The sequence below is a fragment of the Amphibalanus amphitrite genome, unplaced genomic scaffold (assembly GCF_019059575.1).
Source record: "Amphibalanus amphitrite isolate SeventyFive unplaced genomic scaffold, NRLGWU_Aamphi_draft 001531F_arrow, whole genome shotgun sequence".
Taxonomy (NCBI): Eukaryota; Metazoa; Arthropoda; class Thecostraca; order Balanomorpha; family Balanidae; genus Amphibalanus; species Amphibalanus amphitrite.
Genome location: NW_024883024.1, coordinates 67,839 through 81,825, shown reverse-complemented (window position 1 = coordinate 81,825; position 13,987 = coordinate 67,839). Strand labels below are relative to the sequence as shown.

At 50.9% G+C, this 13,987-nt stretch overlaps 1 protein-coding gene across 2 annotated transcripts in view; it reads left to right on the top strand.

The window, feature by feature from the left end:
• Positions 1–13,987, top strand: part of LOC122373658 (protein transport protein sec31-like) — an 86,182-nt gene that overhangs the window by 5,055 nt on the left and 67,140 nt on the right. Inside the window, exons 2-3 of one of the 2 annotated variants that reach the window (XM_043351946.1) lie at positions 8,893–9,047; positions 12,172–12,665. In XM_043351946.1, coding sequence (XP_043207881.1) covers positions 8,893–9,047; positions 12,172–12,665 — 649 coding nt within the window. Of the gene's footprint in view, positions 1–8,892; positions 9,048–11,032; positions 11,403–12,171; positions 12,666–13,987 lie in introns of those variants that run through there. The other variant, XM_043351947.1, reaches the window with a different exon arrangement.

The following is a 13,987-nucleotide window of genomic DNA, read 5'->3' as shown; positions in this document are numbered from 1 at the left end:
GGAAGGGGTGTTTCCTCGGTGCGCCATTTTTCGAACATCATCTCAACCTCTCACTATCCGATCTTTGATGTGTCTTCCTGCCTGGTGCGTCTGCGGCTGCGTCTGCCATCTCTATCTACCGTCAACACTGCGTCTCTGTTTTCTATCTGTCGGTGCGTGCCAACATCTCGGCAGTGGTACTGGTGCCCTCGTCACCCTCAGCCCCCCCCCCCCAGGCCGCCCCCCCCCCCCGAGGTCGCCGGGCTGCCGAAATAGCCCCGGGGCGTACGAGTGACCTCGATCGGCTGGCACTCGGCTGTCACTGCCCCCAGGCGTCAGGGGCGGCGGTGCCCTCTTTGAAGTCGTTTGGCGGGCGGTTTTGTCGGGCGCGACAAACGGGAATTTGGAGCAGCCGGTGATTGATGAATGTTCTGAGTGATGAGGTGTGAAGGCCTATATAGCGGACGAGGGCTTGAAATGTGGAATGTGATTTTTTCTTTATAGAATCGAGGTATTGTATTTTAGCCCATACCTACGTCTGTGCTGCAGAAACTATGTTTGACCACAACAAAGTGTTAGAACAGGAATAAAGTAAAAGGACCGGAATGACATTGGAACAAACGGGCGGGAAAAAACTAATGAAGCAGTTAAATGGAACTGCAATCAATAACACTTCAAGAGCAAGCTTCCTAGACGAAATCGTCAAGATGCATCTACATATATGTACCACCGAAATCATTTATCACTGTCACAGGCTGCATCGAGCGGTAAATAAACATTGCAACGTGAACAGATGTTGCCTGCGGGTCTATGTCTGATTGATAGGGTTTGCAGTTGCAGCGTAGCGGAATTCTGTAGTCGTGTTGCTGCCTAATGATCAGCGATATGCGCTTATGTAGAGATATAGAGCGACATTGGACAGTCATATTTCTCTATGTACAGCAAATGGCGAGACTCTAGACAGGTAAAAATGTTAATTGACTGATAAGAATGTGGCTAATGCACCGAACGCGATTTCCAAATTGAGAGAAGCAGTACTTACAGCGGCGTAAGCTACTAAAGTAAGATGCGCTTATTTCACATCTTAACGCAAAGCCCAATAATGCTACAAAAACAATATGGTTCAGCTCAATGCCAACAGCTCAGTTTCCTTCATGTTCATGGATTTAAAATGATTTGGATTGCAGATCAACTAGTCTTTAATGCAACGTCAGCTCATTAACCCGCGCCCTGCTGGGGGGGGGTGTTTGAACACCCCCCCCTTGTGGTTTTTCGCGAATATCTCAAAAACGGCGGCGCGGAGCGCCGCCGTTTTTGGTACACCTTATCATACATCAATTCTACACATGTTGTGAAAATTTCAGACCAAGGTCATTCAAGGTCAGGTCACCAGGTCACTCGAAGTGACCTCACCTCATAAAAAGTTTCAATGTCTGTCATAGCTACACCGAGTGACCGATCGCTTTGAAACTTTCAGCGATTGCTAAGAGCATTAGCATGTACAAAATGTATATCTCAGAATTTTGATATCGATGACCTAAGGTCAGGTCAATTTTGCGACCTCACCATTATAAGTCAATGGGAGAAAATTGAAATGCGCCTGTTTTGGACGAAAGACATTATAAACACTCCCAAACACTGAATTATAAGTGGTTTAGACACACTGAACATGAAAATGGTGTCTGTGACCCCTGTTTATGCCCTGAGGTCATCATAGGTCACGAATGGTATCTAACAGTTTTTCGCAAATAACTTTTGATAGAGGCATGCATGAGCGATGAAAACGCCTTAGATATGTTCAGCTCGACGATACGGATCGACTGATATGCAACATGACCCTTTCCGGTCAGGTCATGACCTTGACCTGAGGTCAAATTTTCAAGTTGACCTTTCAAGGTCAAGTTATAGTTCATTCGATGCGTCTTGACGAGAGGAACACGATGCCGGTAAAAGTAAGCTCGTACAATGCTTGGGTCAAAAGTTATTGCAGAAAAACTGTTTCCGAAAAAATCGGCTATTTTTGCAGTTTTTGCCCCCTGCAGGCAAAACCGTTGACGTTAGGTCAAATCTGAGAAGATTACTCAGAAAGGGCGTTAATAGGGCTATCGAATGCGCTTTTCCGCGGCGCTGTAGCTCTATTGGTTCCCGAGTTATGCGTTGGCTTCTTGGAAATTGTCGACATTCGACCTGGAAATCGGCGAAAATTTGCCTTCAATGACCTCTGGTGACCTGACCTTTGACCTGACCAAAAAATTGACCGAAGTGATTTCGTCATTATTTTTGACGCTCTTTCGAACGCCGCCTTCCGCGTATCGCTACGTGGCCCAGGAGCCGAGTTAGAAGGGGGGGGGTGTTCAAACACCCCCCCCCCCAGCAGGGCGTGGAAATCCAGGACCCCCAGCCGGGCGCGGGTTAAATGACTGTTCGAAACTCGAATGACCATCACCAATAGTATCACACATTCGTTATGTAAAACAAGTACAACTTTTATTTTGTTCTTTATATGGAGCCTTGCAACTCATTTAGCTTTGTCATAAGCAGTCGGAGCGCCTCTGAAAGCTCATCCGATCGTTACCGGAACAACACTCGTGGTGACCTCGTGTGACCTTTTGGGCGGCGATAGCGGGCGAGGGCGACCCACCGACTATCGGACGCGCGGGACTCTCTGGCGCCGCGGGGATCGATTGTGGGGACACGGGGGAGGGGGAGGGGGAATCTGCCCCTATAGTCTGGTCCACTCGTCTATTGAGATGGCGCAGTGGGGAGGGGTAGTCTGACGACCCTTTCTGACACATGCAGTAGAGAGGGGGGGGGGCGCTTCAATTCAATTCTGTTGAGTGGTGTGCTTCTCATTTGCTAGAGTGAAGCTAGTTTGACGATATGGACATTGGGTTTGTTGATATGTGAGACTGTAACCGCACAGACAGACAAGTGAGGAATCATGGCCCATGTGCGGCTGCTGCATGGATGGAATATGCATTGGGCACGCATTGCTCAGCTCTTGTCGGGTACTCTCCAACGACTATGGTCACGTCTGTTTTATGTATCTGCGTCGCACGCTCTATAAATAATCTGAATCAAACAACTCTAAAATCGAAATAAGAAATGATATGCAGATGATCTAGCCCATCTGTTACCAAAGCCAGTGTAAAAGTTCCCTGCACGACCTGCACGATAATGAAGTTTATCGCATTTGTATATCGGTTCACCATCGCCTCATTATCTGTTGATCTCACGTCTTTGCACACGAATCTCATCACACAACACATCACCACACATCACTCCATCATCACATCATCACATCAGCACCTTTGGCGACGCGGGCACTTCAGACGAACCGCCAGCGCTGTGACTGCACAGGGTGCTAAGTGCTAATGCTACCCTACCCTGTCCTGCACGGCCGTGTCTCCTGCCCTGCACGGGGATTGCTGCCCTGTCCTGCACGGGTGAACGATATTTGAATGAGTGACGTGGCGCCGTATCGGCGGCCCGTTCGACGCAGTTCGGTCGCTCAAGGTAATTAACAGTGCGGTAATAACACCCGGTAGAGTAATCATGGTCCACCGGTCAGGCGCAGAGTAAATCAGGTCTGGTCAATCGGGTAATGATGTTTCGGTTTATTATCATATCGTGTCTGGTTTAGGGCAGGCTTTATTATAACAGATGCTCAGTACCTTCATTTGACCCAACGCTGTTTCACGCAAATGCTGAGAAATGCCCTCCAGAAAGCAATGAGCGCAAAGTCAGCTGGAAGCGGATTATGAGGCTATCACTGCCGCCTCCGACGAATGAGACGGCTTATCCCTCGCCGGACCTATTGGTTTTCTACATACGCGCCGGCCGAGGGGGGGGGCGGGTACGACCCCCTCCCCCCTCGCCGTTTCGCCCCTGCACAGTGGCCCTTTTTCAGAATTAGCACGCATTAATTCTCACATTACCTGAAAGTGGTGTAAGACATCACCACGTGATCAAGGACGTATTCCCTGCCAATGCAAAGAGAAGAAAAGAAACGAACTGCCCAATGAGATTCGGCCCAACAGCGACAGGCCGTTTGGCCCAAGATTTGGCGCACGTTCGCACGGCTCGCCCGCCGGCCCAGGCCGCTCCGAACGCAAGTGTGGCGAGCCCGCCAGCCGACCGCGCTGCACTGACCGCCAGGACGCCCCAGGGCGTCACGTGACCGTATCTCTACAGCTGTTGCCAGCCACCGTCAGTCGGCCCCGGCCGGGCAGCAACTAAGGTCAGCGCGACGCGAACAATACAAACACATAGGCGCTTTTGACGTTAGATCTTAAGCCGACCACGGGACTTGTGCGGCTTGGACATCAAACGCGACAAGAAATCGGACAGTTTTTCTTGAGCACAGCGTTATGCCTACATGACATTTCAATAAGCACATCTTATGGCAAAGGTCAAGCCACATTTAGGCGCACACCAGGTGACACCAGCTTCGAGCCAGGTCAATGAGCTTAGTCGTATCGAACAGGAGCCACAGCCGCTCGCGGACTGAACTGGCTCACGTTATCCACCGTAGAAGCAAAATGGCGCAAAATGGCGCGATGCCCTTTGGTGGACATGGTCAGAAGAGATCGGCGATTCGAACGATGTATAATACGACATGTTCCAGAGTGTGCTACTTAACATAAAGCTTCATATGTATGCCGCCATCTCCAGTTAATAACACTGAACAACAAAATTTGACTTTTGTCATAGTACAGAAAGCAGAATACCCATTTCTGTGGTAATTTGTGACGCTGAACACGAATCTGGCATCAGAAATGGCGTATCAGGCTAGGTTTTTTGAGATCCAGTATGTCTGTGTATCTGCTCTGAATGGCTATTTTCAACATTTCACTCTTCTTTTATATGACATTGCCGGTGACTCCGAAGGAAAAAGCTCTGCGTCTGGGGTAATTTAGGGTGCAAAATACGAATCTGGCACTAGAAATGGGGTGTCGTGCTAGGTTTTGGCATTACAGTATGTTTGCGTCCTTTTCTTAGGTGCATGTACTCAGCTTGTTATTCTGTCTTTATATTACATGGCTAGTGATCCAATTTACTTTCGACAATCAAAATATTGGTGCTATCTTATGGCTGTTAATTTCTTGAATGTTAATCGATGCTATACAGCACACTTGGGGTAAGACACGGCAGATCTACATCACCCTTTAAACACAAATATGGAGACCCGGTGAGCCGTCCGCACGTCACCGTCGACACGACACTGAGAATGCATATGAACTATTTTGATATTTGAAATGTTCTTTTACTGCCGTCAGTTAGCTGTAACTTCTTCTTTCAGCCTCGCGGAAACCGATTCTTTGAAACAGCCGCTTGATGGAGCGCCGCAAGTGCCTGAACGACCCCGACCGATTTTGCTATATATGTGGAGAGTTTACGCCAGCCACTTTGAGGAGGTCCATAACAAAACCTGTGCGGCTAAAATTACATTTCTGTTCCAACAAATTCAACAGTTTTGTGCTCATCTGTGATGCCTGGCTGTGGTAAATATGGATTAAAAAGATATATAATCTAGATCTAAGGATATCTACAATAGGTCAACAACAATGCATAAAAAGTGAGAATTTAAGGCATCGGTATGTGCCAGACAAAAAACTGAGCCCGATGGGGCAAAACGGTGACCAGATTTGGAATCAGCGGCCTCGAATTAGGTAGAAACGAATGCTCACCTCTCTGTACATTTTTGGCTGTTGATCAGTGTAATTGCCCTGTTATTGTGTCCACAATATTCGGCAAAAGTGGTCTATTTAAGTTTATACAATGAAAATTGTGGTCTCTAGGGCTTCTACGTAAACTCAGCTTCACAGCCATGCCACTAAATTTTAATATTTTCTCACCGAAAGCCTTACAAATTGATGTTCATCTCACCCTACTTTTTAGGGTCCGCCGGTGGTGTCCGCGCGCCTCTCGACAAACTTCGATTTTGCGGTCAGTTTTACCAAAGATAATTATTTTTTAGGAGGTAAAAATGGCACCATCGGATAGTTTGGAATGTTTTGCACACGATTAGACTGCTTTTTACTCAAAAGAAGAGAAAAAATATTTTGAATTTATGCGTGCTAATTCTGAAAAAGGGCCACTGTGCCCTGGTGGAGCTAGCGCGTCGCGGAAAAAACGAGCGTGTGCGCCGTTACGAGACGCAGAGATTGGTACCCGATTTTAAGGTCCTAGGTCATCCGGTGACCTCTGAGGTCAGGTCAAGTGCCTCAGGGTACGGTTCAGTTTTTGGTGAATAACTTCGCAAAAAACGGCCGCAGAGCGCCGATTTTGGCAGCATCGTGTTCGCCTCGCTCAGGCGCGTCGAATGATATACTTTTTGTCCGGGTCAGGTCAACTTGGGGTGTTGACCTCAGGTCAAGGTCAGGTCAGCACCCCCAGGTCACGAAGTTGGTCGAAAGAGGTCATGTCGCATATCATTCGATTCGGCAGGGCTTCCTGAGTCCATTGGTGCCTTTCCCAACTCGCTAGCTCAATTTGATCAAGAGTTATTGACGAAAAACTAATTTGACCTTGATGACGTCATAAATGACGTCACGCAAGGTCAACATTGCAAAAGTGACGCATCTAAGCTTGCAAGGAGTGCATCAAATCACGATTCTGTGTGCTTGAGATAGTTGGAGATCGTTCCCGGCGCCAGAATAGCAGTTTGAATTTTTCCCCATTGACTTATAATGGTGAGGTCACGAAAATGACCTGACCTCATATGACCTTTAGGAAAAATCCGAGATATACAAGTTGTGGGACTCATAATGGATACTAGATCCTGCAAGGTTCATTTCCCTGTGACATCTCCTCTGGCAGTGAGGGCGTTGCGAAGTTGCGACATCTGAAGACCGTGCAGAGGTTCACTTATGACGTCATAGGTCAGTGACCTGACCTGACCCAAAAATGCGGTTGGTGTCAAAAGATCCGGCTTGGATCAAAGGTCAGGTATGCCAAGTTTCAGCTCTATCGCCAGCGTGTTCGGAGCTATCGCGAAAAAACCCTATGGGGGGGGGGGGCGGCACCCGCCCCCCCCCCTCGGCCGGCGAGGGTTATATCCCAGTGAAATATAGGACCTATTCGTCACACAGCTCATATATTACACGAGCCGCCGACTATCTGAGACAGAACAGCAAATCTTCCGCTTTGCTTTTTTTAAAAGGAAGCTGTCTTGCCCTGAAAGCCGTTGCTCACTGCACAGCTATAGGATGATAGAAAAGGATGGTAACATTGGTCTGTACGGGCCACTGAAGGTGCGCCGCAGCGGCAGAAATCGTCCCAATATGGGACGAAAATGTCCCGGGGGGACAGCCGCCCTGCCGCTATAACGGCCACCCCGGAGAGGGTGTGGTCGATTGCGACAAGTCCGATGAAGACCTGCCCTCGCCACTGGCTGTCTGATGAGGGTGACCGCCACCGGCAGCTGGGGGGGGGGGGGGGAAGCGTGTGTGGGCAGTGGGAAGGGGAGGGGAGGACGCGGAGGGGTTTATCCTGAGGAGGGCAAGGACCAGGGGCGTCGCCACGGATTTTTGACTGGGGGGGACGGATTGGCTGACTAAAAACCCAAAAGTTAGTTAGTTTACCGTACAATTTCAGGCCTATGCACTACTTGTAACGCATACGCAATACACATGTTCTCATGTTCTCGCGTGGAGGCGTTATTAGTCACACTCTTTTCTACCTGTGCATGAATTGGCGGCGCGAAGCGCCGCGAAAATTGGCAAAAACTCTTGGCAAAACAGTCCCAAAACGCATAAATTTTGCATCCCGCGTAATAAGTTTGATACCAGGACAGTTAGGGTCTGGTCACCAAGTCCAGCAGCCCTGCCTCTAAAAAATCGTGTGGTCCTCTGTAAACCGCTGTCAACCATAGGTACAGCTTTTTTCCAACTTCTGTGCAGTGTAGCTGCAGGACTGCGGGGTCGGAGTCGACTTCGGTCGTAGTCGACGGTTTTGGTCGGATACGGAGTTGGAGTCACCAAAATCGTAACAGACTTCAACTCTGAAGTCAGAGTCAACGTCATCCCCGAGGATGGGTCGAATAAGAGCTGGAGATTCTGTTGGCTGTGGTGATTGTAGGGGTCATGGTAAGACCAATGTAGGGGCATACTGAGCATTACGTCCTCCTGGGCTCTCTCAGACCAGGTCGAGGTCCTCTCACCCTCAAGCATCAAGCGTTTAAAGGCCATGGTGAGACCTTCTGCTGTCAGATGGCCTCGAACGGGAAGAGGGCCGTTTGAGAGTGAGCTGAAGGTCTTGACTATTACGAATATCCTATGTAAAATGTGTGGTCTCTGCAAGCTGTTGTCCTACTGCACTCTGAGACTTTGGGACAGATCTTCAGCCCTTGTTGGATATGGTCGCCCCTACAACTGGAGCTTTGGCTCCCTATCGAGGACCTGGGACGGACAGTCCAGAGCTGCACCTCGTAGGCAATGTTATCTTTTAGTGTGCCAAGAAACGTTCAAAGAGACAAAAGCATCACATCACATGTTTTTTTCACTCCGATGCGGGCTGAGGGATGCCGTGGTCGGAGATGGAGTGGGGACTCCGAGCATTTTTTTTTAAGCCGGAGTCGGAGTTACCAAAATCATCTACTCCGCAGCCCTGTAAGCAAGGGTACAGTGTCAGCAATTCGCAGATTCAATTTGTATACGAGTAGGTATCCGCAATTTCATCCCAAAACGACAATATACCAATGTTGTAGGTCACTTTTTAAATCATTCATGGGGATATTTTTGCGGGGGACGTCCCCCCCGGATTCCTCGACTGGGGGGGACGCGTCCCCCCCGTCCCCCCCGGTTTCGACGCCCATGGCAAGGACGGATTAAGTCTGCCCCCGTTCCGACGTCACGTCATTAGTCGATTCCGTCCCCCTCGGCAACTTCTGACGCTATTTTTCTCCGCCAGGTGAACCCTGGCAGCCTGTCGGCCGAGTGCGGACTGCGAGAGGGCGAGCTGGTGCTCCGTATAGGCGGAGTCCCGGCCGCTACCCTCAGCACGGCCCAGGCGCATCAGCTGATGAGGGAGGCCGGCGGACGGATGGAGCTCACCGTGGCCGCGCGGTACGTGCTGCCGCCTGGCGAGTGAAACGGGAAACTGTAGTAGTGAGGGTGGACGGTGGTGCGCTGTGTTTCCCCACGATGCAATCTGCATGACCGGCTTCAGCACTTGGCAGTTGGCTGGTGCATTAACCCTCGCCGGCCGAGGGGGGGGGCGGGTGCCGCCCCCCCCCATAGGGTTTTTTCGCGATAGCTCCGAACACGCTGGCGATAGAGAGCTGAAACTTGGCATACCTGACCTTTGATCCAAGCCGCATCTTTTGACACCAACCGCATTTTTGGGTCAGGTCAGGTCACTGACCTATGACGTCATAAGTGAACCTCTGCACGGTCTTCAGATGTCGCAACTTCGCAACGCCCTCACTGCCAGAGGAGATGTCACAGGGAAATGAAACTTGCAGGATCTAGTATCCATTATGAGTCTCACAACTTGTATATCTCGGATTTTTCCTAAAGGTCATATGAGGTCAGGTCATTTTCGTGACCTCACCATTATAAGTCAATGGGGAAAAATTCAAATTGCTATTCTGGCGCCGGGAACGATCTCCAACTATCTCAAGCACACAGAATCGTGATTTTATGCACTCCTTGCAAGGTTAGATGCGTCACTTTTGCAATGTTGACCTTGCGTGACGTCATTTATGACGTCATCAAGGTCATATTAGTTTTTCGTCAATAACTCTTGATCAAATTGAGCTAGCGAGCCGGGAAAGCCACCAATGGACTCAGGAAGACCTGCCGAATCGAATGATATGCGACATGACCCCTTTCGACCAACTTCGTGACCTGGGGGTGCTGACCTGACCTTGACCTGAGGTCAACACCCCAAGTTGACCTGACCCGGACAAAAAGTATATCATTCGACGCGCCTGAGCGAGACGAACACGATGGTGCCAAAATCGGCGCTCTGCGGCCGTTTTTTGCGAAGTTATTCACCAAAAACTGAACCGTACCTTGGGGCACTTGACCTGACCTCAGAGGTCACCGGTTGACCTAGGACCTTAAAATCGGGTACCAATCTCTGCGTCTCGTAACGGCGCACACGCTCGTTTTTTCCGCGACGCGCTAGCTTCACCAGGGGCGAAACGGCGAGGGGGGGGTCGTACCCGCCCCCCCCCCCTCGGCCGGCGCGTATGTAGAAAACCAATAGGTCCGGCGAGGGTTAAAGAAGGGGCATGGGGATGCAACGTAGCCCTCTTTTCTGGCTCGAACTTGAATATTCCACCTACAACAATTCATGGGAATAACGGAACAACCAAGCATCATTTTTACGGCTGTCTGCCCTCCTCCACGGGTAGAACTTTATTTATGAGTGTGGTTGCCCGTTGCAAGTGTACCCCCATCTACAAAAAATGCGCCCACGCAGTCAAAGTACCCCCCCCCCCCATAGGCTAAGTGTCACCTCGTGGCTCGTGCACCGAAAAACACCGATAAACTGATGAGCAGAGAAGGAGGGTAATTTCCCGTCTACAATCCGTCTCGAGGTCTCGTGATCGCTGTGGACTCTTTTCAGGTCAATAGGGGCTCAGTAGGGGTATCAAATGATGTCGGAAATCATAGCTACACGATCCGCTGCATTCATTCCTGAGTCCTGAGAATAGTGCTTGAAGACAGGAAGATAGTTCGGTGTTTATTTCTCATTCATACACATTTACACACTTCGACAACATCAGCATTTTACATTTCGACATATCGACGTCACCAACATTTTATACCCCTGCCCTCCAACATTCATGAATCCAGCCTCAGCTCGTTCCCACCCCCTTACCTCACCCCGTCGACAGTTCTAGCTCCCACTGCCGTCCCCTGTGTCTCCGCCGCCGCCGGCGCCGCCCGGCCGGTATATTTGGCAGCAGGGTCCAGCCGCCCGTGGCCCTGGCAGACGCTCCAGCGAGCTGCGCCGTGTTTTGTGAGGCCTGGCACCGGCCACCCCCGGGGGAGAGGGGAGAGAGAGGGCGGAGGAGCCCTGGAGGCCACCAGATGAGCTCAGTCGTCGGGCGGCCTCGCCCCAGGGCACGGCCGGGTACGGTCAACTACGGCCGAGTACGACCGAGTACGGCAGAGTACGGCAGGTCATTGTAAGGCACCTCAGAGATTATCGTGCAGCGTGGTGCGATCCTGCCCTGCGGCTCATGTGGCTGTATGAGTGAAGAGTGAAATCTTAGAGCCTCCATTCGTGAGATTCAAGATATGTGAATGCAAACGTCCGTGGTTTGGTGATCGTAAATGTTCCTGCCTTGATACGATATTGGTTAGCTATCTGTGACGTCATTGTGACGTCATGAAGTTCAACCCTCACCGTCGGGACGGCAGTCCCAGTTACTACACCATCGGAGGGAAGCTGCTCATCCACAACAGGTCGGTATGCATACCGAGACGTCATGTTAGATTGTCGCCTCTACCTGCGGAAAAGTGACTACATAGATGACCCATCTCCCTGTGTGCATTTCATCTGATCGCCTTTCCGCCGATTGACTCGTAATATCTGCTAGATCGATGATGTTGATTTAATCGTTTCATAAGTTAGCGATATGATATATAAATATAGAATCTGCCTGCTAGATTGAGCTATTCGTTTTTTTTCGGCTAGCGGTTCCATGCTACAGGCGTCCGTACTAAAGGCTCGCCGACGCCTGACTGCTAGGCTGTGCCGCCGAGCTCCCATGCTGCGCGGAGCAGCATCCGCGGGAATTGGCCTGTCTCCGGCCGGACTCAATCAGGCGACTTTGACGCGATTCACTCATCGATGCTACTGTTTTCACTTTTCAGCATTGCATTTGTCGAAGCAGATTGCCTGAGTAATAATCCGTTCCCACTTACATACAAGCATGGCCTGTAACAAGCGCGAAAGTGCGAATTCTTGACAGGTAACCTTTTTCAGCACCGCTTGTCGCAAACTGATCGGATGAAATCCCACTTTTTACGTCAGTTTCAGTGGCATGTTGTCGAGCCAGACGAAATTCCCCACGGCCCTTTGTGAATAATGGCATCGTCCGGACTGACGCTTCCTGTCTCATTTTCTCATACCACCGGACCTGCTATTGATTTTCGGAATATTAGATGGCGCTGTAACTGGTCTCATCCTTCGTCAATAGTGCCGTTGACGCACGTTTTTCTCCTTTTTCAGTGAGATGCCGTCGCCGCGGATGAGCCGAAAACAGAGTGCTCCTACTGCGGTGCCTGCTCCGCCCCCACCTCCTCCCCCACCCCCCGTACGTCCCCCACCTCCTGCCCCGGCCCCGGCACGGCACGGCAGCCCCAGCGCTGCCCGGAAGGACACGGTACGTCCCCCGGCCCCGGTGCTGCAGGGCAGTCCCAGCGCCGTGCGGAAGGACCCGGTCTCAGTACCGGGAGCTGTGCCGTCCGTGGGCCCCCGTCGCAGCCCGGTCCGCAGCCCCAGCCCGGCCCGGGCTGCCGTGGACGGGATGCAGCGGTCGGGGTCACAGGAGGAGCTGAACGCTGCGTTTGAGCGGCTGGCGATGGGGGCGGTGGCCCAGCAGCAGCAGCAGCCACAGCCGCAGCAGCAGCAGCAGACCCCGCCGCCGGCCCGGAGAATGGTGGCACTGAGTCGGAGTCGATCGCTGGACAAACCCCCGGGGATGCAGCGACACATCGTCAACGGTGAGTACCTACCGCCGCCGATACATCGGCGTTTGATCTGTTGACGGTCCTTGCTCCGTTTTTTTTTTTTAATCTTTGTAACCTTACACCTGCGATGAAGGTTGACGAGGCTAGTTGGGAATAATGCCTTCATATTCTTTACATTTTGACGAGGTGAAATGCAGCTCCAATTTCACTTACTGCAATGTAATTCATGCATAATTCATACAAATTACCGCTATCGCATTAGTGTAGCTACCAACATTAGCTCATGCACTTCCCGGTACAATGAACCATGTCAGCAACTGTACCCAATCACTTTGCCAGCGGCTGTACTGGGGCCATGACCCATATCGGTGCGCGCTTTATGCGTCCGGGGGCTCAGGTGTCCGCCAGGGGGAGGGTCAGCGGAGGGAGGATAGGGGGGCTGGGTCCGATCTGATTCTAGGTGGCGCGTTCCGACCCCGGGCCGCGGTGGTGTCAATTTCATAGCGCGATGCGGTGCTGAGAGCGAACGGCCTCAGCGCTAGGTGGGCTTATAGCTCTATCAATGGTTGGTGATAGGCACTGGTCAAATGCACGGCGGAAGGAGCCATGCCACAACTTGCCGTGGGTTGTTATCTAGCGACAATTTTTATGGTTAATGACTGCTATGGTGGAATTTATTTACGCAGAAAACCTAAAGCACTCATCTGATATGATCCTCAGAATTATTTTCGTGGAAAACGAGGTTAAGTCTGTTTTCAAGTGTTCTGTAAGTCCTCACTCCTCTGACGTTGCTCATGGCGATGGCATTTCCCGCTGGGATTTCCTCTGACCTGTCCCTCTCTTCCCTGTTCATTCCTGTGCGGTATTAGAGGTGTCAGCGGCTCCCAAACAGATGAAAACGACGAATGCAATTCACAGCAGGCACCGTCACATCAGCAGAGGCACAAACAGAAAGAAAAATTAGAACCGGAAGCACTGTTGAATGTTGATATAGCACCCCGGCTGCCCTTACAAAGGAGTTTCTTATTTTCGGACCGCCTCCGTCCTTCTAACTGATCCGTAACGAGAGCTATTTTCTTGACGAAGGTGTGTTTATGCTCCTCAAACTGAGGTTCTCTCATCCAACTGTCATCGCCAGGTCAATGACCCCAGTCTGCAGCTGAGACCCCCTGTGACCCTGTAACCTCTGAAGGTTATGTCGCTGTCACCGGGGGGAGGGGGCGCTCTGGTATTAGGAAACACCTGTGGTTGATGACTGTTCCACGGAGGACACTTGTAGATGACGAGGCTGCTGATAACGGTGGTTATTCAGGTGCGTTCAGACACGTTTGTGTTTAGGAAATGATAATTGACTC